Here is a 23,014-nt window from a genome sequence, read left to right on the forward strand (position 1 = left end):
CTTCAAACTTATGCTGTGCTTCTGGGAGACACCCCAGACAAATTGGTGTTAGCTCTGCCTAGCCTGCTTGATGGCCATCAGCTATACAATTGACCCATGGAGAGAAGGCAGATACGCCTTGTAACTCAGCAAAGTATGCAAGGACTTGCACATGTGACTCCAGACTCCATTTTGCTGTAATTTTCCACAGTAAGGACAAAGAGGTTCTTACACCTGGAAAAAACTATAAAAGGCTGATGCCTCATCTCCATCTTGTCTTCAATCCTGCTTCTTACCTCTGGAGGGACTTTGCTACAAACTGAAGCTCTGAACAAAGGACTGAATGACCCATCCCAGCGGGGGATGTACTCCAGAGATTTGATTTGAACTTACAGTTTACTCCATCACTGCTACAAGCCTGAACCAAGAACGTTGCCATTACTGGATGTAATTGATTCCATTTAACCAATTCTAGCTCTCATCTATATCTTTTTCCTTTTATGAATAAACCTTTAGATTTTTTATTCTAAAGGATTGGCAACAGCGTGATTTGTGGGTAAGATCTGATTTGTATATTGACCTGGGTCTGGAGCTTGATTCTTTGGGATCGAGAGAACTTTTTCTTTTATTGGGGTGTTGTTTTTCATAACCATTCATCCCCAGGACGAGTGGCACTGGTGGTGATACTGGGAAACTGGAGTGTCTAAGGGAATTGCTTGTGTGACTTGTGGTTAGCCAGTGGGGTGAGACCAAAGTCCTCTTTGTCTGGCTGGTTTGGTTTGCCTTAGAGGTGGAATAACCCCAGCCTTGGGCTATAACTGCCCTGTTTAAGCAATTTGTCCTGAATTGGCACTCTCAGTTGGGTCCCACCAGAACTGCATCATTACAGAAGCATCAAGCAGAGAGATGGAACTTCTTGGGCACAGAGCTCACTGGAGGGGCAGGCATGGGGATTTCTGAGCGAGGAACCTGCCTGCTGCTCCTAGTTTCTGTGGTGTTCAGGAGGACGGGCCTGCGTGCACGTTCTTTGTAAATAAACCAGATCCCACCAAGAACCGACTTGAGTCACAGCATCGATTTCTCCTCTTGACAGAAACAACCCTGCAAGGCCCTGGATATGGCTACCACTTGGGCCAAAGGGGCAACATCCCTCTCTAGGGCAGATCAAGGAGGTCAGTCACTCTGGCCCATTTTCAGCCTTTAGCCACAGTAAAGAAAGTCACTTAGTGCCCTATGATGTGTTCACATGGCCACAACCTGTACAGAGACCCACCACAACCGCATCGCCAAAGGCCACTGAGTAGCCACCAGTAGGCAATAATGCAATATAGTTATCACTCCAGGTAGGATCTGAACCCATGACCTAGAGCTGGAAGCCAGTAACCCCCATCCCCGCAGCCAGTCAGTCTTTTCCTACCAGCCTTAAACCCTACAGTCATCAGACTTTCCAAAAAAGGAGCTCAGGGCCCCAACTCTTCCGGCTCCTAAAGCCCCAAGAGCAGAAGCTCCGTGGCTGAGCACAGAGGGAACTGGCAGGCTCTGTCTCGGGAAGACTCCCCTGGATGTCGATGGGCTGTAGGTCAGATCCCAAACTGGCTCTGTCTCCCCCAGGCAGCCTCAGAGCCCTGCCTGGCTTCTGCTCTAGGCTCCTATCGAACCTCCCAAAGGGGGCAGCAGCAATCAGCATAACAAACCAAGTCCACATCCATACAATACGGACACTGTGGGCTCTCAGGGTCTGGCTACACTGCAGTTCAGACACCCACGGCTTGCCCGTGCCAGCTGACTCAGGCTAAGGGGCTGTTTAATTGTGGTGCAGACATTCCCTGAGCTCTGGGACTCTCCCATCTCGCAGGGTCCTAGAACCCGGGCTCCAGCCCGAGTGTCTACACCACAATGAAACAGCCCCTTAGCCCGAGCCCCTTAGCCTGAGTCAGCTGGCAGAGGCCAGCTGTGGTTTTATAATGGCAATGTAGACATGCCCTAAACGGGCAACGCAGAGACCCAATCCCCTTTACATGTGTCTCTGGGAGCAGCCACTTCCCGGGAGACAAGGGGACCTGCGCTACGTTGGCGTATGTGGCTATCACAGCCCCCAGCCCCTCCCACAGCTGCCTTTGTTTCTCACCCACATAGGCCAAAAAGAAAGGGACAGGCTGTTAAGGGACAGGGCTCCTTGAACAAAGCGGCCATTTGGGATCAGGGGAAACATACAGGGTTACTGGTCTCATCATGTGTCAGAGAGTCCCCAAGACACCCACCAGAGCTGCGGGCTCTCACTGCACACCACAAGCAGCTGGCATGGCTAGGAGCTGTAAGCAGCGTAGTAGGCCAAACACCTCCCCATGCTCTGGGACAAATCAAATACCAGGATTATTTATTTTCTCATGCGTTGAAACAGGAAACCTCCAATGTGCTGAAATTCTGGCCTTGAGTCAGAGGCGGGGGCGGGGAAGAGACGGGACTGGATTTTTGTTCAACACAAAACCCCCCAGGCGGCATCTCAAGAGCTCGATGGGATCAGCGTGGGGAGGGCTGCGTTTCAAAAGAAAACAACACATGCTTTAAATCCAAAAAGTCCCACCCATCTGTCCCCTTCTAACAGCCACTTTCACAGCATTATTTGGTATCAAGAAACCTCTCCTGGGAAAGAGTGGAAGAGAACTCAGATGGGCTGGGGAGACGACGCAGCTCTTTGCAGGGATTCGCTGGCTGCCGACTCCTGCTAGCCTCAGGGTCTGATCCTGCCAGGTGCTGAGCAGCCTCACCTCCTAGTGTGGGACCCACAAGAGGCTGAGTGCTGCTGCGGGGCACTGAATGATCCAGCACCCCCTGGGGACGGAACAAGCTCTCCAATACAGATTTCCCCTCTGCAGCGCCCTGCTCCCGTGCAGCAGGGACTGGGATCCATCTGCCCCTTTACTTGAAAGCCCACTGAAGGTAACAGCCAGGAGGTATGGTAGAGTCACTGGACTCAGGCCTCATCGGTTACACATCTGCCGCCCAGAGCTGTGAAATTAACAAGGACTTGTACAGAGCTCTCCATGCTACAGGGGTATTTTTAGGATCAAGGCGATACCCCATCCCTCGAAGGATGTTTGGGTTATTTTTCCCCCCTTTTTATACTTCCAGGGATAAATGGGAAACTCATGACATCGTCTCTCTCCCTGTGAGTTTCCATTTCTGACACGCAGCGAGGAACAGACAAGGCTGGACTGTATCAAATGAGATCCCCTCCACGCCCACTGATGTCAATGGTGAATGGACAGAGCTGAGCACAACCCAGGATCAGGGCCCCTGTCTCTGCTCACATGGAGTGTGTGTATGGACCAGCTGGGCTGCTCCGGGAAGGACACCAGGGAGGTGTTGTTTCTGGGCAGCCTGCCTTGGAGGCTTGGTCAGGAATTGTTGGTTGACCCCCTTCCCGGCTGCTTTTAACCACGGCTGGGGTCCCAGCAGACCCAGGGTGAGCTGCCTGCTCTCCTTCCTCTCCCTGGGAAGGCTCAGCAAACAGTCCAACAGCACAGGTGCAGTCAGCTGGGGCTTTTCTTCCGGGGGTATCGTCTCTAACCAGGGATCACACACATACTTCCATAAACCAAAGATAGGCAGCCCAGAAAACATCCCAGCCTGTGGTTAACCCAGTCCTGTCACCCTGGCTATGGAGACTGAGATACCTTCTGCCATCCAGTCCTTTTGTAGCCTTTCCCTGATGTGGGGGTAGGGGTGGGGAAGAGAAGGTGAGCTGAGTTTAACCACATATGCACCAGGGATCAGTTAGTACCATCTCCCATCGATCCCAGACTGGTACTCAAGAAAAATCTACAGAGCCCTGGAAGCATCTTTGCTGGTTCTAGCCCTATCAGGCCCTGAGACGCTGGGCCTTAAAATCACGTCCTTCTGATTACAGTCATACTTTCCCCTCTCCTTCACCAACTGCCCGCTGGTTAGGCAGCTGATCTCTCCCAAACCACTAAAGGACCAGATTCTCAACTGGTGTAAATCAGCACAGAACTACTGAAGTCAGTGGGGCTACACTGTTTGACACCAGCTGAGGATCTGGCCCTTTGCAGAAGCGCACGGCAGATGCCCTAACATGTTAATTTCTCACCCTAGTCGCTGTGGAAGGAGCAAGTACTAAAGTCAGATCAAAGACCAAGTGGCAAATACAGCCAGATGGTCATTGGAATACAAAGCCCCAGATCTGAGGACCTGAGTGAGGAGTGAATGGCTCACATTGCGGAATAGCTCCGAAGCCCACCAGCTTCCCCGTGGTTATTCAGCACTCCTTCCCAGCCCTCTGGAACGATGCACCTGAGTATTGTCCCATGGTCCCCCAGGATCCATCCACAGAGCAGCTGGGAGGTGCTTCCCAGCAGGGGCAGAAACTGACACACACTAGCTCAGCTCGAGTTAGTGTGCTACAAATAGCAGCGTGGCTGCGGTGATGGCACGGGCAGTGGCCACCCAACCCTGCCAGAACGTACTCAGGAGACTAGCCTGACCTGCTGTGGCCACGCTGCCACTTTTACCTTGAGCACAGCCTGTGTGTCTACCTGAGCTGGGGCGCTCCCTCTCAGTTGCAGAGCAGACAAAGCCTCGGTCTAGCAGGGCTGTTTCGGCATCAGGCCTGGCTCTCAACCTAGTATCATTGCCATTAACTTTGCTGATCCTCAAATGCTGCCTATGTCAGAGAAAAGACACTTCCAGAGCTTCCCCATTCCTCTCAAACATGCCACTCTGCCCAGGACACAAGAGGACCTTACAGGATGCTGGCTCGCTGGCCTGGCCCAGCAAGGAGCACCATCTCTCCAGGCCACCAGATACTAATTATCACCCGCCACAAAGCATGGAAACTACTAGAAATATAGTGGGTGGGGGAAGGATACTGCGATGTGTGTAATCACCAATCCATCCATCCACCCCCTGACATGCATCTATCCATCCATTCCTCTATGCACCTATCTATCTATCCATCCACCCACCATGCATCAATCCATCCATCCCTATATGCACCCATCTATCCATCCACCCCCCCCCCACATGCATCCATCCATCCCTCTATGCATCCATCTATCTATTCATCCATCCATCTGCTCTTTCTGTCTCTCTCTCAATCTCGTAGACTCAGATTCCAAGGCTGAAGAGACCATTGTGATCATCTAGTCTGATCTCCTGTATAATGCAAGTCAGAGAACTTCCCCACAATAATCCCTAGAGCAGATCATTTAGAAAAGAATCCAACCTTTGGATCCCCCACAGTCCTTGTAAGTCGTTCCAGTGTCAATGACTCTCCCGGTTAAAAACGTACGCTTTATTTCCAGTCGCAATCTGTCTAGCGCCAGCACTGGCACTCACCCCGTGGTGATGTCGTCATCCTCCGTCAGGGTCTTCCCCATCAGGTCGCTGTCGCTCATGTACCCGGACTTCAGATCCACATCGTCGGTGTCCAGCGACTCGACGAGCTCCAGCCGGGAGATGTGGCTCAGCTTGCTGGGGCTGCGCATGGGCATGGTGTGGGAATAGTGCGCCCGCTCGCCGTGCATGTACCAGCTGGGGGTACCTTCCGACCGGCAACTCCCACCCACTGAGGGAGCGTCCCCGGCCTGCAGCCGGGGGCTGGATTGCCCGTAGCGCCAGGACAGGGGGGAGGAGCGGTTGGACAGGCTGGACACGCTCCTGGGGTTGGCATCGTCGCTGTCATAGCAGGTCATCTCCAAAGAGCTGCAAGGAAGGAGCAGAGAGCAAAGCTTTAGGGATGGGGGCGGCCCTAGGGGAGAGGTGGAGTCCTGGGCTCCATCCTGCTATCGGACCTGCAGGTGCTCAACACCTCTGGAAATTAGGGCATGTCCGTAGCCACCCAGCTTTGACCCTTCAGGTCCAAGGATGGGGTGGAACCAGGATGGGAACCCAGGAGTCCACAGTGCTAGGCCACTGTCTTAACCGTAAGCCTCTCCTTCTTCCCAACTGCCCCCGATCCCTATTCCCATGACCCCCGGCCCCTATGCTCCCCTCATTTATGTCCTTTCCCCCTCCAAATGGCTCTGCACTGCTCTTGGGCCCTTCCCAAGTCTCCCACGTCCCAGGCTAGTGCCCTACCCACTGGGCCATCCTCCCTCTCTGAGCCTAATGGTACCGAGGAGTCGAGCTCTGGGGCTGCCTTGCCACTAGCCCTCCAGCGCGGCAGGAAAGCAATGGCAGCCTTGGAAGCAGAAAGAGATTAATTTAGGGGACAGCATCCCGTTCCCTCCCTGTGCCTTGATTTGAGAGGCAGCAGAGGCAGGCGCTGGCTCCCCACTCGGGTGAGGGCCCCCTTTCAATTTGATTCAATAAAGTGAGTATTGGATGCTAAATACAAAGTGATGATTAAAAACAAATCGACGGTGGATTAACAGCTCTGGAGAGCCGCCCAGCAGAGCTGGTTCCAATCATTTGGTTGACGCACAAGGGTTGTCTTATTAAATCTAAATTAAGTGGATGTTTTGGAGCCTGTAAACTGAGGGACAAAGCTGCCAACATCTTGCTTTGCGCAGGCTCCTGCACCATGCGGAAGGGGACATGCCTTGGCTCTCTGGGTGCAAGCTCCGGGAAATGCATTTCCCCAGAAAGATTTCAATGAGGCCCGGATAGTATTGCGTCTCCTGCTGACAGACACGCCTAGAGTATGGCAGGCCCAGAGCAGAGAGCCTGCAAACTCACTTCCATCTGCCTGTAATGGGGAGGAACTTCACCCAGACAACTCGGCTGCCATAAATGGAGGGCTTCCTCCACCCCGACACTGGGATCCTGCCCCTGGCTGTGAATCGGCTGTTCTAGCCAGATGGAGAGCAAGTTCTGAATCCATAGGAAGCAACTGATCTCTGGAATCTAGCAGAGATAAGAGCCGGGGAGGGGGGAGTACTATGGGGACTGAGGGGCACCAGCAGAGCTGAGTAAGGAGAGTCCAGAGCTTGGATAGCAGAGTGAGTTGTACGACTAGATGCAAGTGCATGGCCAGAGCTGTGGCATTGGGTAGCAGCGGGAGCCCTAGGCTGGAAAAGCAGTGGAGGCCAGGGGTGCAAGTCAGGATTGAGGGGCATCAGCAGAGCGGAGGGGTGGGGGCAGCCCACGGCTGGAAATGCAGTGGGAGCCGGGGGTGCAGGTCAGATTGAGGGGCATTAGCAGAGCAGTGGGGTGGGGGCAGCTCAAGGCTGGAAATGCAGTGGGGGCCAGGGGTGCAGGTCAGATTGAGTGGCATCAGCAGAGCGGTGGGTGGAGGAAGCTCGCACAGCCCCTGCCATGCACTCAAACCAGCCTATTACTTCCTTATTTTCATATCAGCCAAATTCCCCAGCCCTTCCAATCTGTACTGTACACAAACTGCACTTCCTCCTGCTGCTGAGTGGCCCGGCTGCCCAGCGCCTGCCTCCTTCAGACAGGGGAGTCTCCACGGAGACGCCTCCAGACTCTCTGGACACCTGCAGGCTCAATAGGCAGGGGATGGAGAGACTTGGCTGTCGGCCCTGGCTAAATCAGGGATTGTTCCCACTGTCTGTTTCATTGACTCATCAGGCTGCACAAGGCAATGAACAAAGGGAGACTGGCCTGAAATCCAAGGGCATTTGCTAAGGCACAGAGCGGGCCCAGCTCGCCCATTGCCCTGCCCTGCTGGGATGTAGGGGACAGGGAGTCCCGTCCCTGCGGCTATTCAGTGCTTAGCTCCGTCAGCTACGAAGCTGAGTCAATTCCAAGCTGCATGTGGGGGTGATGGTCACATTGGGACATAATCCCATCGCGACACCAGAGCAGAAGAGGCCAGGGTGCAAGGAGGGGAGAACCGCAGGGTAAGTTGCAGGAGTTGGCACTCCACTAACATCTCCCGTCTGTGGGGTTTTGGGGGAACCCCCAAACCTTAGCTGCAGACCCAGGCAGCGAGCAAAGGGCTTTCACCACAACTCCTGGGTGCGCATCCACATTCCCCACCGATGGCCGTGCAACAGGGAGCGGCCTCAGAGATCCCAGGGCATGTGGCACCTATGGAGAAACAGGGTTGGGAGCCGCCGTGTCGGAGGCTGGGAGTGGCGCTGGACATCAATCGGTGACGGAAGAAAAGCCAGGGAGCCCAGACCCAAACCTTGCACCAACGTTTTCCACAGTCCACGGTACAGCTGGCGATTTGCACACTTGTCTCCTGCACTTGGCTCATGTGCACAGCACACTTAACTTGTGATCTCGATCACAGAATCATAGAAGATCAGGGTTGGAAGGGACCTCAGGAGGTCATCTAGTCCCACCCCCTGCTCAAAGCAGGACCAATCCTCAGCTAAATCATCAGCCCACACGCAGTGCATTCGGCTAATGCTCGTACGCAGGCAGCATGCTTGGCCCGTTCTCTCACACAGCGTCTGTTGTGCTCAATGCGCAGGTTTGGCTCATTATGCGTTGATCTTGTGCCCAGTCTGGCCAGTGCACATGCCTTGCTCCAGCAGGAGGCTCTCGGCACTAACACGTACTTTGTTCCCTTGACTCGTAGCCTGCGTTCTCTGCTTGGGCCCTTGGCCACTGGCTCAGATTTCTCGCACATCCAGCTTTCTGTGTGTTCTGCCCTGGTCCCCGATGGTGATTTCAGTGCACTCGGCTCTTGTGATGGACTCTTGCACCCTTGTGGTTTTCAAGTGCTCAGCTCCTGCACCGTGCTGTGTGTGTTGGCGTGTCCCGCTTGCTCACTGACATCTGTATACTCTGCTGGTGCACATGGCTCACAGTTTCCATGCAGTCAGCACGTGCCCCCCTGGCTTGGGCTGTGGGTCCCCAGTGCAGGCACATTGGACTCTATGCGCTCAGAGTGGCGCTCAGACTCTCCGAGTGCTTGGCTGGTGCACATCTGTCTCCTGCTCTCTGTGCACACTCCTGGTGTGTTCTAGCCTGGGCTGGTGTTTCCGGAGCTCTCAGCTCCCGCGCATCTGGCTTGTGACAGCCGCATGCTTGGCCTATGCTTGCTGCATAGAAACGCAAGGCTGGAAGGGTTCTCAAGAGTTCATCAAGTCCATTCCCCTGTATCTTAGACCATCCCTGACAGGTTTGTCTAACCTGTTAGCAAAAACTTCCAACGAGAGGAATTCCACAACCTTGCTAGGTAACCTGTCCCTGAGCTTAGCCACCCTTAGACAGGTTTCCCCAATATCTAACCTGAATCTCTCTTGCTGCAAACTCAGACAATTCCTTTCGTCTACCCTCGGTGGACTGGGAGAACAACTGATCACTGTCCTCTTTATAACATTATTTACCCATCTGAAGACTTCTCAGGTTCCCCCTCAGTCATCTCTTTAGATTAAACGTGCCCAATTCTTTCAATCTTTCCTCGCAGGTCAGATTTTCTAAACCTCTGATCCTTTTTGTCTCTCCCCTTTGGCCTCTTATGTCCACATCTTCCTCAGGGCGTGGTACCCACAGCTGGACACAGTTCTCCAGCTGAGGCCTGACCAATCCTGCGCAATCCCTGCCTCTTGCTCACAGTCAGGTCCTGGTTTCTGCTCCTGCTTTCAGGGCTGCTGTGTTTTCTGGGCTCGCCCCAAGGGCTGTGCTCCTGGTACTGGTGCACAAGCATAGCAAGCATTCTTTGCCTACTCCCCTTAGGCTGCCTGGGTGCTCAGCCCATGAGCTCACAGCAGCTTGTGCACGGACGGCTCCTTGTAGGCAGGTCTACCTCACCCGCTCCGAGCACCAGCGTCTCTGTGCACACGGTGCCACAGGGAATAAAGGTGCACGGAGCTGGGCCATGCCGCTGCTTGCAGGAAGCTGTTGCTAGTGAGCTGCCAGCTAAACATTAAGCAAAGCAGATGGGCTGGAGCTCTGCCCTCCTCCCCTCCTGCCCTGACTCATCTCGGGTGGAGCTCAGCTGGCAGCTCTCCTCCTCCCGGGTGCCCTCACAGTGATCCAGTGTGAGACTCTGGTTACACAAGATGAGAAGGCGCAGCCACAGGCGCTGTTTGGGAGCCGGATTGCAGGAGAACGGAGGGGTGGAGCCGTCCCCTCCGACTCCTTGCCCCGAGTGCCCACTCAGACAGGGGGCTGGCGTTCACAGGAACGGGAGCGATGGTTGATTTATTTATTTTGGTTCATGCCCAAATGTCCTTCAGCTCCCCGAGGCGCAGATAGGTGCCACCCCCACAATACACCTCCCCGCCCCTCCCGCGGAGGCAGGGAAGATCCCACAGCCCTGATGGGTCTCAGCTCAGATAGTGACACCATGCTGTGCAGAGACCTGACAATGGGCACCCGGCTGGGAGCAGCCACTCACATCCCAGGCCTCCGGGCAACCGCAGAAGGGACCCTCGCTGAGCTATCCCCTGCATGACACACCCAGAAGGGACCTCTCTGTCTCTCAGCCCTGTCCCTGGCTCCTTGCTCTCTGCAATCCCGCTGGCTGCCTTGACCCCTCATTCCCATCACTGGCCTCTCTGCCGTTATCACTTGACCACTGATTCTATGAACTCAGTGCTGAGTTAACCCTGCCTGCGCTCCCTCCCCACTCCGGCTGGCCACCCCTCATCAGGGCACGGCCTCTTCCTGCTCCGCTAGCTCAGTCTCATCACCTCCAAGTGAGAATCCCCTGCTGCCCCCCCAGCCAGGGGCGGCTCCAGGCCCCAGCATGCCAAGCGTGTGCTTGGGGCAGCATGCCGCGGGGGGCGCTCTGCCAGTCGTCGGGAGGGCGGCAGGCGGCTCCGGTGGACCTCCCGCAGGCGTGCATGCGGGAGGTCCACCAAAGCCGCGGGACCAGCGGACCGCGGAACCAGCGGACCCTCCGCAGGCACGCCTGAGGGAGGTCCACCAGAGCCGCCTGCCGCCCTCCTGGTGACCGGCAGAGCGCCCCCCGTGGCATGCCGCAGGGCGGCGAAATGTCTAGAGCCGCCCCTGCCCCCAGCCCAGATCCCTGGAGAAGCTGCTGTCTCTGCATTAGCTCATCTGGACCACGGAGCCAGGGAGGGGAAAAAGCTTACTCAAGCCGGGCACGGCTGCCAGCTCCAAGGGAAAGGAGCGTGACAAGGCAGCTCCCCCGGAGCTGTGCTGCAATAGGCCCAGAGCTCTGGCCTAGGGGCCAACTAGCCCAGCCCTCCCAGCTACAGGCTAACGGAGCCCCCCAACCCAGCAGGAGCTGATCCTGCAGCCATTGTTTGGAGCAAGGGGGGCCCAGGCCTTTGTGGGATTGGGCCCAGCATTTCACAGCTAAGGCCCATGACCCAATCCCAGCTCACAGTGGCCGGGAGATGTGCCTGGCCACTCAGGGGGAGAGCTCAGGATGTTGTGTTTATTATGAGAGGCATGGTTCTGGGTGACCCAAGAAACTCCACCCCCACCCCTATGTTAGCAGCTGGTCCAAGAAAGATCCCATTGGAGCAGAAATGATGCCCCTCCCCCCCGTACAGCCCAGCTCTGCCACATGTAGCCAGCATGGCTCCCTCCTGCCGGTTGTGAAGGGGTTGGAAGGGGAGATGAGTCGAAGCCAGGGCCTCAGTTTCAGCCCAAGCTGCTGCTGTGTAGGGCCTGGGGAAGGCAGCCCCACGGGGCACGATGCAGGCAGGCCAGGCCATGCATCTCCAGGAGGGGGCCCTGGTGCCTAGCACTCAGGGGATGGGTGCGGTCAGCCCCTGGACTCTGATTCATGAGGAGTCTCCTTCCTTCAGCACCAGGACAGTGTGCTGGGTTGGCACAGGGAAAGCCCTGTGCATCTCAGGATGGGAGGCAGGAGCTGGAGGCCTTCGGAAATCAGCCCTGCCCGCTGGGGGGTTTTGAGCAGTGGGGTGGCACATTCCCGTGTCTAGCTAGGGGACCTCCTCCGGCCTCCCGACTTTCTGACTGACTCACTGCATTACCTGGGACAAGTCACTGCCCCGCTCTATGCCTCAGTTTCCCCACCTGTAAAAGGGGGGAATAATGATATGGAGCCAGACATTGCAGAATGCTTTGAGACCCTTCCCTGAGAGGCACAGCTTGGTCTTTGCTCTGGGGTGTGGGAAAGGTGATGCAGAGAGCGACCATGGTCAGAGGTGGATTCCACTCAGGACCTTCTGCACCAAACACACAGTCCCTTGGGTTCGAGAAGTGACTCTAGCAGTGCTAAGTTGCTGTGGGCAGCCCCTAGGGGGAGCGGTGATCATGGATTCTGCACCAAAGCACTTGAATCTCCCACGGCCCTTGTGCTTTTAAGGAGTTGAGCCTTTTCCTGCTGCTTGTGCTGCTCCCTGCAGGGGTAGCAGGGCTAGTGAGAGCTGTTAGCTGGGCTCCCCGATGAAATCCCCCATTGGCTGAGTCCCTGTTCCAGTGGGGCAGAGTGTAACTCACGCTGGGAGCCAGAGCAGAGGGAGGGGGGGTTCAAATGGACACAAACACATGGGGGTCCCCCTGTTGCCATAACCCCCCTAGGGCAGCTGTGCTCATCCCTGGTGCTCTTTACTGAGCAGCTGGAGTCAAACTAGCTTCCCTGTGTCGCTCTCCTTCTCCACCTGGCCTGACGCCACCCTCTAGTGGCTGCAGCCCCCATTGCAGGCTGACATGGGTAGTTTCCAGTGCCCTGCTTTGGAGGAATTTGAAGCAGATCCTTGCCCTGCTCACTTCTCTACTCCAAACCAGATGAGGATTTGCTGGTGTCCTTACGGAATCACGAGCCCAGTCAAACTTGTGTCTCCAGCACCCTACCCGGGCGAGCCTGGGGAAACCTGTGATCGGCTCGGGCAAGCAGCTCTGCTTTCACAGTTGGGGTGACACACGGGCTTGCCGTGCCATGACCTGCTGCTTCCACCAGCAATTCATTCCAGTTGCTGGGAGAGCCTGGTCTCAGCACTGCCCTCAGCTATAGTGCAACTGCACAGGAGCACGTCTCAACCCAGAGGGGGCAGGACTCCCGTTTGGGCTGCTACTGTAAAGATATGACTGTAGAGGCAGTGTGCCCTAGGGGTTAGGGCCCGGGGCTAAGACTTAGCAGACTTGAGTTCTAGTCCCTATTATGTGACCTTGGGCAAGTCATGGCCCTTCTCTGTGCCTCACTTTCCTCTCCCACTAGGTCTGTGTAGACCATACACTCTTCAGGGCTAGGACAATCTCTTAGGCCTCTTCCATATTGAAATTTCCACAGATTTAACACACAGTTTTTCAAATCCATTTAACCCCCTGTATCTCAGGCCCTGTCAACATGACAGGGATAAAGACAGCAAGAGTTAAACTGGTGCAAGCCCCCGGGGGATGCACTGATTCTAAAACAAGCTGCTCTCAAACCGGTATACCTTAAATCAGCTGGGAACAGGTTTAAATCACGCAGAAATAAGCGACCCTTATCCCAAAAGAAGAGCGTTCACACAGGGTTTTTTTAAAACTGGTTTGATTGATTTAACTAAACTAATTGAATTAAACCGCTGCATGTTTGTGTGTACCAGGGTCTACAAGCATCCCCATGAAGTTTCCACCAGGACTAAGGGCTTGGCTACATTTAAAACGCTGCACCCCTGTAGCGTGTCAGTGAAGACACTGCCTATGCTGATGAGGGGGGAGTTCTCCCATCGGCGTAGGTAGATCACGTCCACGAGGGGGCAGTAGCTAGGTGTCATGGAGTCCCCGGGCGATGCTTTGGAACTGCTCCCCACAAAGCCAGTCAGGACTTTGGGGAGCCTCCTCTGCCTCGGAGCAGACTGTCTTCAGGGCAAGAAGCTCAAACAGCTTCATCTCCTGGGTCTGACCTTGGAGCATCCAGCATATGCCTCTCCGTGCACTGACCACAGCGAGTCCACCCAGGCAGGGTCCTGGGGAAGCCAGAGGGTCCTGCACCCCCAACTTCACAGTCAAATGTGACTCTCAGCCAGCCAGTAAAACAGAGGTTTATTAGATGACAGGAACATGGTCTAAAACAGAGCTTGTAGGTACAGAGAACCGGACCCCTCAGCTGGGTCCATTCTGGGGCCCAGAGAGCCAGACCCCCACGTCTGCCCTCACTCCCCGTCCCCAGCCAGCTCCAAACTGAAACCCCCTCCAGCCCCTCCTCCTCTGCTGAGTTCCTTTCTCGGGCCAGGAGGTCACCTGACCTCTTTGTTCTCCCACACCTTTAGCATCCCCTTGCAGGGGGGAAGGGCCTGGCCATTAGTTGCCAGGCGACAGAAGGTCGGCCAGAAACCGAGGCACCCACACAGTATTAGGGGAAACATTAAGAACAGCCCCACTTCGTCACACTAGGCCGATGGGAGAATTCTCCTGCGGACCGAGTGCTGTCTACACTGGGGGTTGGGTCGGTTTAACTGAACTGCTCAGAAGTATGGATTTTTCACACCTCTGAGCGATAATTATACTGGCCAGGCCTAAATTGACTAAATTGCTCAAAAGAGCACATAGACATCCCTGCTCAGACTGGAGCTCAGGCTCAGAGACCCAGCCCTCTCGGCAGAGTGGGAACACCAACACAGCTATTTCTAGCCCCGGAGCGCTAGCCCTGCAAGCCTGAGTCAGTTAACCCGGGCTCTGAGACTCGCTGCTGCTGGGTTTTTTTTGGCCCTGCAGATGTATCCTCTGTGGCTGTGACAGCCCCTAGCACAATGGGACCTTGATCTCAGCTGGTGCCTCAGGGTGCCACCAAAATACACCTGCTAACGAGGCGCGACTCAATGTGAGTGGTGCTCCAGAGAGACTAGCTGGAGGGATTATCGAGTGGGGCAGTGAGAGTCATCCCTGAGTCAGAGGATGGCAGCTCTCCATGCTGGGACAGGGGCCTCGGTGACACAGGGGAGCTGTCAGATTCTTTCCCCTGGGGGGCTGGAGACGCTGCCGCAGGACGGAGCACAGCCACGTCACTAGTCCCCTGCCCCGTCAGGGTCCCCACCCCCCAGAAAGGGCTCGGCTTCGGGGATCAGACCCAGCAAGGAGCCATGCTGGCAGAGGAGGGGAAAGGGAGGGGTCAGGTGAGAGAGATGGGGAGGGGAGAGAGTGGGTGTCATGACCTCACCTGTGAGATACCTGGGAGCCTCTCAGGCTGGACATGGTCTCCTCCAGATTCTGCCGAAGGTCCAGCACGTTCTGCACCGTCCTCTTCCTCTGGGACTCGGGGTCTGTAGCAACATGGAGAGCGAAGGTTTTATAGCCATGGCTGTAGGGAGAGGAGGGCGACATGTGCCCCCACCCACCCACACACCCCCATCCTGTTCCAGGTGCCCCCACGAAGCTCCTCATGCCATGTGCCCCCTCCCCACCCAGCTGCCATCCTTACACTGTCTGCTCACGTGTCCCTTCTCTGCCCTCCCTCCACCGGTGCTTTGGCATCCCAGAGCCACTGGCCCCGATTGCCACATTCTGCGATAGCTGGAGCCCTCGGCAGCGCTGTGAGCAGGACCCATCTCCCAGCCAGGCCTGGGGCACTGGACCCGCACCCTGCCCAGGTATTGCCAAGGTCCCCAAGAGCTGCTTTAGCAGGGAAAGTTTCCCTGCCTCTGCCCAAGGCCCGCGCTCGGGAGAGGGAGTGTCTGCCTCCCGGCTCCTCCCAATTCCGCTCCAAGACGGGACGCAGGGAGAGCACTGGACCAGAACTTCCTGCATTCCAAGGCCAGAAGGGACCATTGGGACACTGCACAGCACAGGCCAGAGAACTGCCCCCAACATAACCCCTAGAGCAGATCGGAGAAAAGACCTCCCGTCTGGATTGAAAAATGGCCAGTGATGGAGAATCCACCACGAGCCGTGGTCAATTGTTCCAGCGTTTAACTACCCTCCCTGTTAAAATGTTCTGCCTTAGTTCCAGGTTGAATTTGTCTGGCTTCAGCTCCCAGCCATTGGATCTCATTAGATCCGTCTCTGCTAGACAGAAAAGTCCATTATCAAATTTGTTCCCTATCTAGGATACTCGCAGACAGTAATTAAGTCACCCCTCAACCTTCTCTATGCTAAGCTAACTAGACTCAAAGAGCTCAGGCTCTCACTCGAAGGCAGGTGTTCTAATCCTTTCATCATTCCCCAGGCTCTTCTCTGACCCCTCTCCAATTTATCAACCTCCTCCTTGAACTGTGAGCATCAGAACTGGACACAGGATTCCAGCAGCGGTCGCACCAGAGTCAAATACAGAGATAAAAACACCTCTGCTCCTGTCCAAGGATTGCATTAGCAAGCAGCACAAATCTCAACTGCATTCTAAACTCAGTCCCAGCAGAGCCACCCGCCCAGCCAGGCACTGGCAGCTTCTGACCCCAAGCCCCATGGGTGTGGCAGCTCCCCTCCCCAGCCAGCCAGCACAGGAGGGGAGCTCTGCAGGGCCCAGCTCACCCTCCTACTCTGCTTTGGCTGAAGCCTTTGCATCATTAGTGCTTAATGTCAGTGCTACAGCGCTCCCAGGGAGCTGGGGGAGCTGAGTTAACAGGCACATGGGCTTCAGGAACAAACAGAAGCCAGCAAGGAAATGATGGGGCTGGCTGCCAGCCAACTGAAGGCAAAATGAGTGGCAGCAGCTGGCACGCTCATTCCAAGGGATCTGAACTGCTGCCCCAGGAACTGGAGCTTGCCATCACATTCAGGAATCCTGAGCAAACTGCTCCGCCTGCAGCCTGCATACCCAGGGGAGGGGGTGCTACCTGGCTGGGTCTCCCTGGGATTGCAAGGCTGGCAATGTCTCTTCGGATGATACATTGCCTCCAGGGAAATGCCTCGGCAGACCTGCAAACCTACTCTGGCAGCCTGCTGCAGCGGGGTATGACATCCCTAGACCATTTCCCCGAGCCTGGAGGAAAGGGAGCTCCTAGTGCTAAAGCGACAATCCGGGGCCCATCTACACTATTCAGTCAGCAGGCCACTGCTATGTAGAGATCTATTTGTGCAATAGATCAGCAGACAGACAGACCGACCTGTACATGTGCATCTTGGAGGACAGATGGGCAGACAGATTGGTATACTAACATCTAGGAGAGTGGATGGAGAGACAGATGGACAGATCTGTACACTACCCTCTAGGAAAGACTGTCATTATGTTAGGGTTGGATGGCCGGACTAGATGCACCAGTTTACTAACATCAAGAAGGATAGATAGATAGATGGATTACGTAGATTAGGAACAAATGGTTTGCACATGGCCTGGTTACAATCAGATTTGTCTTCCCTCCAAACATAGCTACAACACTGTTCCACCTGGTAATGTAGACAGGACCCTGCTCGTTACAGACAGATAGGTTTGGGAAAAAACACAAGAACCTCTCCCGCAGCCCAAACTGCCACCCCTTATAGGAATCAGAACTGGACACAGGATTCCAGCAGCGGTCGCACCAGAGTCAAATACAGAGCTAAAAACTCCTCTGCTCCTGTCCAAGGATTGCATTAGCAAGCAGCACAAATCTCAATTGCATTCTAAACTCAGTCCCAGCAGAGTCACCCGCCCAGCCAGGCACTGGCAGCTTCTGACCCCAGCCCCATGGGCAGGGGTGGCTCCAGGCCCCAGCACGCCAAGCGCGTGCTTGGGGCAGCATGTGCCTGTCACCTGAGATGCTGAGATTACCTCTGAGCCCGTTTTCCCTGCCAACTTGGGACTTCCAGTACCCTGCCTTGTTGAGCCAGTCACACTAGCCAGCTGCAATACAGATCCAGGGTGTGGGCCACACTCTCAAAACTGCAGACTTTAAGTGAAAATATCTCTGCAGGTTTCCCATCTCCAGCACCCAGACACCCAGCTCCCAGTGGGATCCAAACCCCCAGTAAATCCGTTTTACTGTGTATAAAGCTTATACGGGGTCAGCTCATAAATTGTTTGCCCTCTAGAACACTGATAGAGAGATATGCACAGCTGTTTGCTCCCCCAGGTATTAACCACTGTTACTAATAAACAGAAGTGATTTCATTAAGTATAAAAAGTAGGATTTAAGTTGTTTTAAGTAAAAACAGATAGAACAAAGTAAGATACCCAAGCAAAACAAAACAAAACATGCAAGTCTAAGCCTAATACATTAAGAAACTGATTACAGGTAAATCTCACCCTCAGAGATGTTCCAATAAGCTTCTTCCACAGACTAGACTCCTTTCCAGTCTGTGCCCAATCCTTTCCCCAGGTACAGTCATAGAATCATAGAATCATAGAATCTCAGGGTTGGAAGGGACCTCAGGAGGTCATCTAGTCCAACCCCCTGCTCAAAGCAGGACCAAACCCAACTAAATCATCCCAGCCAGGGCTTTGTCAAGCCTGACCTTAAAAACCTCTAAGGAAGGAGATTCCACTACCTCCCTAGGTAACCCATTCCAGTTCTTCACCACCCTACTAGTGAAAAAGTTTTTCCTAATATCCAGCCTAAACCTCCCCCTCTGCAACTTGAGACCATTACTCCTTGTTCTGTCATCTTCTACCACTGAGAACAGTCTAGATCCATCCTCTTTGGAACCCCCTTTCAGGTAGTTGAAAGCAGCTATCAAATCCCCCCTCATTCTTCTCTTCTGCAGACTAAACAATCCCAGTTCCCTCAGCCTCTCCTCATAAGTCATGTGCTCCAGTCCCCTAATCATTTTTGTTGCCCTCCGCTGGACTCTCTCCAATTTATCCACATCCTTCTTGTAGTGTGGGGCCCAAAACTGGACACAGTACTCCAAATGAGGCCTCACCAGTGCTGAGTAGAGGGGAATGATCACATCCCTTGATCTACTGGAAATGCCCCTACTTATACAACCCAAAATGCCATTAGCCTTCTTGGCAACAAGGGCACACTGTTGACTCATATTCAGCTTTTCGTCCACCGTAACCCCTAGGTCCTTTTCTGCAGAACTGCTGCCCAGCCATTCGGTCCCTAGTGTGTAGCAGTGCATGGGATTCTTCCGTCCTAAGTGCAGGACTCTGCACTTGTCCTTGTTGAACCTCATCGTATTTCTTTTGGCCCAATCCTCTAATTTGTCTAGGTCCCTCTGTATCCTAGCCCTACCCTCCAGCGTATCAACCACTCCTCCCAGTTTAGTGTCATCTGCAAACTTGCTAAGGGTGCAGTCCACACCATCCTCCAGATCGTTAATGAAGATATTGAATAAAACCGGCCCCAGCACCGATCCTTGGGGCACTCCACTTGATACCGGCTGCCAACTAGACATGGAACCATTGATCACTACCCGTTGAGCCCGACCATCTAGCCAGTTTTCTATCCACCTTACTGTCCATTCATCCAGCCCATACTTTAACTTGCTGGCAAGAATACTGTGGGAGACTGTATCAAAAGCTTTGCTAAAGTCCAGAAATAGTACATCCACTGCTTTCCCCTCATCCACAGAGCCGGTTATCTCGTCATAGAAGGCAATTAGGTTAGTCAGGCATGACTTGCCCTTGGTGAATCCATGCTGACTGTTCCTGATCACTTTCCCTTCCTTTAAGTGGTTCAGGATTGATTCCTTGAGGACCTGTTCCATGATTTTTCCAGGGACTGAGGTGAGACTGACTGGCCTGTAGTTCCCTGGATCTTCCTTCTTCCCTTTTTTAAAGATGGGCACTACATTAGCTTTTTTCCAGTCATCCGGGACCTCCCCCGATCGCCATGATTTTTCAAAGATAATGGCCAATGGCTCTGCAATCTCATCGGCCAACTCCTTTAGCACCCTCGGATGCAGTGCATCCGGCCCCATGGACTTGTGCTCGTCCAGCTTTCCTAAATAGCCCCGAACTACTTCTTTCTCCACAGAGAGCTGGTCACCTCCTCCCCATACCGTGCTGCAGAGTGCAGCTGTCTGGGAGCTGACCTTGTCTGTGAAGACAGAGGCAAAAAAAGCATTGAGTACACTAGCTTTCTCCACATCCTCTGTCACTAGGTTCCCTCCCTCATTCAGCAAGGGGCTCACACTTTCCTTGACTTTCTTCCTGTTGCTAACATACCTAAAGAAACCCTTCTTGTTACTCCTAACATCTCCGGCTAGCTGCAACTCCAAGTGTGATTTGGCCTTCCTGATTTCACTCCTGCATGCCTGAACAATACTTTTATACTCCTCCCTGGTTAGTTGTCCAATCTTCCACTTCTTGTAAGCTGTTCTTTTGTGTTTAAGACGAGCAAGGATTTCACTGTTAAGCCAAGCTGGTCGCCTGCCATATTTACTTTTCTTCCTACACATCGGGATGGTTTGTTCCTGCAACCTCAATAAGGTTTCTTTGAAATACAGCCAGCTTTCCTCGACTCCTTTCCCTGTCATGTTATTCTCCCAGGGGACCTTGCCCATCAGTTCCCTGAGGGAGTCGAAGTCTGCTTTTCTGAAGTCCAGGGTCTCTGTTCTACTGCTTTCCCTTTTTCCTTGTGTCAGGATCCTGAACTCGACCATCTCATGGTCACTGCCTCCCAGGTTCCTATCCACTATTGCTTCCTCTACTATTTCTTCCCTGTTTGTGAGCAGCAGGTCAAGAAGAGCTTTTCCCCTAGTTGGTTCCTCCAGCACTTGCACCAGGAAATTGTCCCCTACACTTTCCAGAAACTTCCTAGATTGTTTGTGCACTGCTGTATTGCTCTCCCAGCAGATATCGGGGTGATTAAAGTCACCCATGAGAACCAGGGCCTGTGATCTAGCAACTTCTGTTAGTTGCTGGAAGAAAGCCTCGTCCACCTCATCCCCCTGGTCCGGTGGTCTGTAGCAGACTCCCACCACGACATTACCCTTGTTGTTCATACTTCTAAATTTAATCCAGAGACACTCAGGTTTGACACTAACAGTCCTTGTTAGTTCCAGCAGACATCTTGGGTGGAAAGCAGGGGTGTTCTCATGACTGGGGGCCCCCTTTGTCCTGCTCCACCCGCTTTTTTAGATTTGGCACAAGGCGGGAATCCTTTGTCTCTCTCTGGGTCCCCACCCTCCTTCTGAATGGAAAAGCACCAGGTTTAAGATGGATTCCAGTATCATGTGATATGTTCACATGTCCTGTGAGACTTCATTACCCACTGGCTGGCACACAGGAAGGCTTACAAGGAAACAGAACCATTTACAACCAATTGTCCTAGTCAATGGAAGCCATCAAGATTCCAAGCCACCATTAATAGCCCACATTTTGCATAGTTCCAGTAGGACTTCAGAGTAATACTTCATATTTCTGGCTTCAGCTACAAGAATGACAGGATGAACACATTCAGTAGATTATAAGCTTTGTAATGACACCTTACAAGAGACCTTTTGCATGAAGCATATTCCAGTTTCATTATATCCACACTCATAAGCATATTTCCATAAACAGATGGAGTGCAATGTCCCAATGCCCGAGCCCCTTGGGCAGGCCAAAGCAGGGACAGGCTGTAAGGGGCACCCTGCCCCTTTTGGGGCGCTGCAGGGCCAGGCTATGGTTTCAGAGTACTTAGGCCAAGACTTCCACCTTGTGGGGCTCAGATTAACTCTTGTACTGATTCCCCAGCCCCTTGAGCCCACTCTTCTTCGGGGAGACTTGGTGCTAGGCCAGGCAGGCCTCCTCCTCTCAGATCAGGAGTTACTCAGCCTACCCACGGGTCAGTAATAACTCAAACAGGCATCTCTCCTCCTTGTATTCAGAGTAACAGTCGCTCTCTGCCTGGCGGGAGGAGGCCCCAGCTCTCCCCTGGGCTGGGGAGTGACTCGGGATGGCTGCCAGCCTCAGCCAGCTTCTCCCCAGCTGGCCCTGTTTCCCTGCTCAGGTCTTTCCCCCCAGGCTTGAGGAGATCAGTAGGGGATTCGCAGCAGTGGAACCAGCCGGCTGCTGCTTTAGAGCATCCCTCATTCAAGGAGCCCCTTCCTCCAGCTGGGCTCTGGGAGCCTTTTCTCCGGCCCAGGTGCTCAATAGTCAATCAGCGGCCAAGCAACCAGCTCCATTGCTTACAGGTGGGCCAAGAAACCCATCGCAGGCAGGCTGGCCCCTGCCTCCCTGTCTGAGGGCCAGCTGCCCCCTCACGCAGGCCACGGAATTTGGATTTTACACCCCGCAGCACGTGGGCGTTTGGTTTAGCCAGTAACACAGAGGGTGGGGGATAGAGTTGGGTTGATATTTCAACCCCTCTTTGCCCCACGTAGTTCGGGGGGTGGGGGTAGGGGTCAGGCGTCCGTCCAGTTCTGAAAGGCCTGCAAATGGAATGAACTGCAGCTTCCCACAAGCTACCCCCCTGGGGGTCAGCAGCGGCCCCTCCGGTGCCCTTCTGAAGATCCGACCCCAGTTCAGATGTGCTCCGGACGCCTGTGTGCTGAGCTGGGCTGCCAAACACTGGGCCAGGTTCTCAGCGGGGCTGAGCAACAGCGGAGACCCCAAGCTCAGCCTGCAGCCAGCAGGAGACCCAGATTTCAGCACTTCCCGTGTGCGGATTCGAGTGCGCAGGGCGAGGTGGCACAAGCCCCCCGCCCCCTTGGGCTGTGCCTTGCCTAGGAGCACTGGCAGAACCAGGCCTTCCAGGTGCTGCCTAAACAGAGCAACTTCCGCCCCAGCGGTGCCAGCTCCCACCCTGACACAATGGCGACCATGACCACAGGCCCTGCGCGGCGCTGGCTCCCGCCCTGACATGACAGTGACTGCGACCGCGGGCCCTGCGTGGCGCTGGCTGCTGCCCTGACATGATGGCGACCACGACCGCACGTCCTGCGTGGTGCCAGCTCCTGGCCTGACACGACGGCGACTGCGATCGTGGGCCCTGCGTGGCGCCTGCTCCCAGCCTGACATGACGGCGACTGTGATCACAGGCCCAGCTCGGCTCCTGCTCCCGGCCTGACATGACGGCGACCTGGGCGTCTGCTCCCGCCCTGACACGACCGCGATCGCAGGCCCTGTGCGGCGCCTGCTCCCGCCCTGACATGACGGCGACCATGATCGCGGGCCCTGCACAGCTCCTGCTCCCGGCCTGACATGACGGTGACTGCAATCGTGAGCCCTGTGCAGCGCCAGCTCCCGCCCTGACACGACGGCAACCGTGATCGCGGGCCCTGCGTGGCACCTGCTCCCGGCCTGACACGATGGCGACTGAGACTGCGGGCCCTGCGTGGCTCCTGCTCCCACCCTGACACAACGGCGACCACAATCGTGGACCCAGCGCAGCTCCTGCTTCTGGCCTGACATGATGGCGACCGCAATTGCAGGCCCTGCGTGGCACCT

General features: G+C 54.7%; 1 protein-coding gene across 7 annotated transcripts in view; it reads right to left on the minus strand.

The window, feature by feature from the left end:
* Window positions 1–23,014, minus strand: part of NAV1 (neuron navigator 1) — a 316,431-nt gene that overhangs the window by 88,376 nt on the left and 205,041 nt on the right. For all 7 annotated transcript variants that reach the window (XM_045012503.1, XM_045012500.1, XM_045012504.1 and 4 more), the window contains 2 exons: window positions 14,942–15,044; window positions 5,338–5,703 (listed from right to left, as the gene is read on the minus strand). In XM_045012503.1, coding sequence (XP_044868438.1) covers window positions 5,338–5,703; window positions 14,942–15,044 — 469 coding nt within the window. The remainder of the gene's footprint in view (window positions 1–5,337; window positions 5,704–14,941; window positions 15,045–23,014) is intronic.

This window comes from Mauremys mutica, chromosome 4 (genome assembly GCF_020497125.1).
Source record: "Mauremys mutica isolate MM-2020 ecotype Southern chromosome 4, ASM2049712v1, whole genome shotgun sequence".
NCBI lineage: Eukaryota > Metazoa > Chordata > Testudines > Geoemydidae > Mauremys > Mauremys mutica.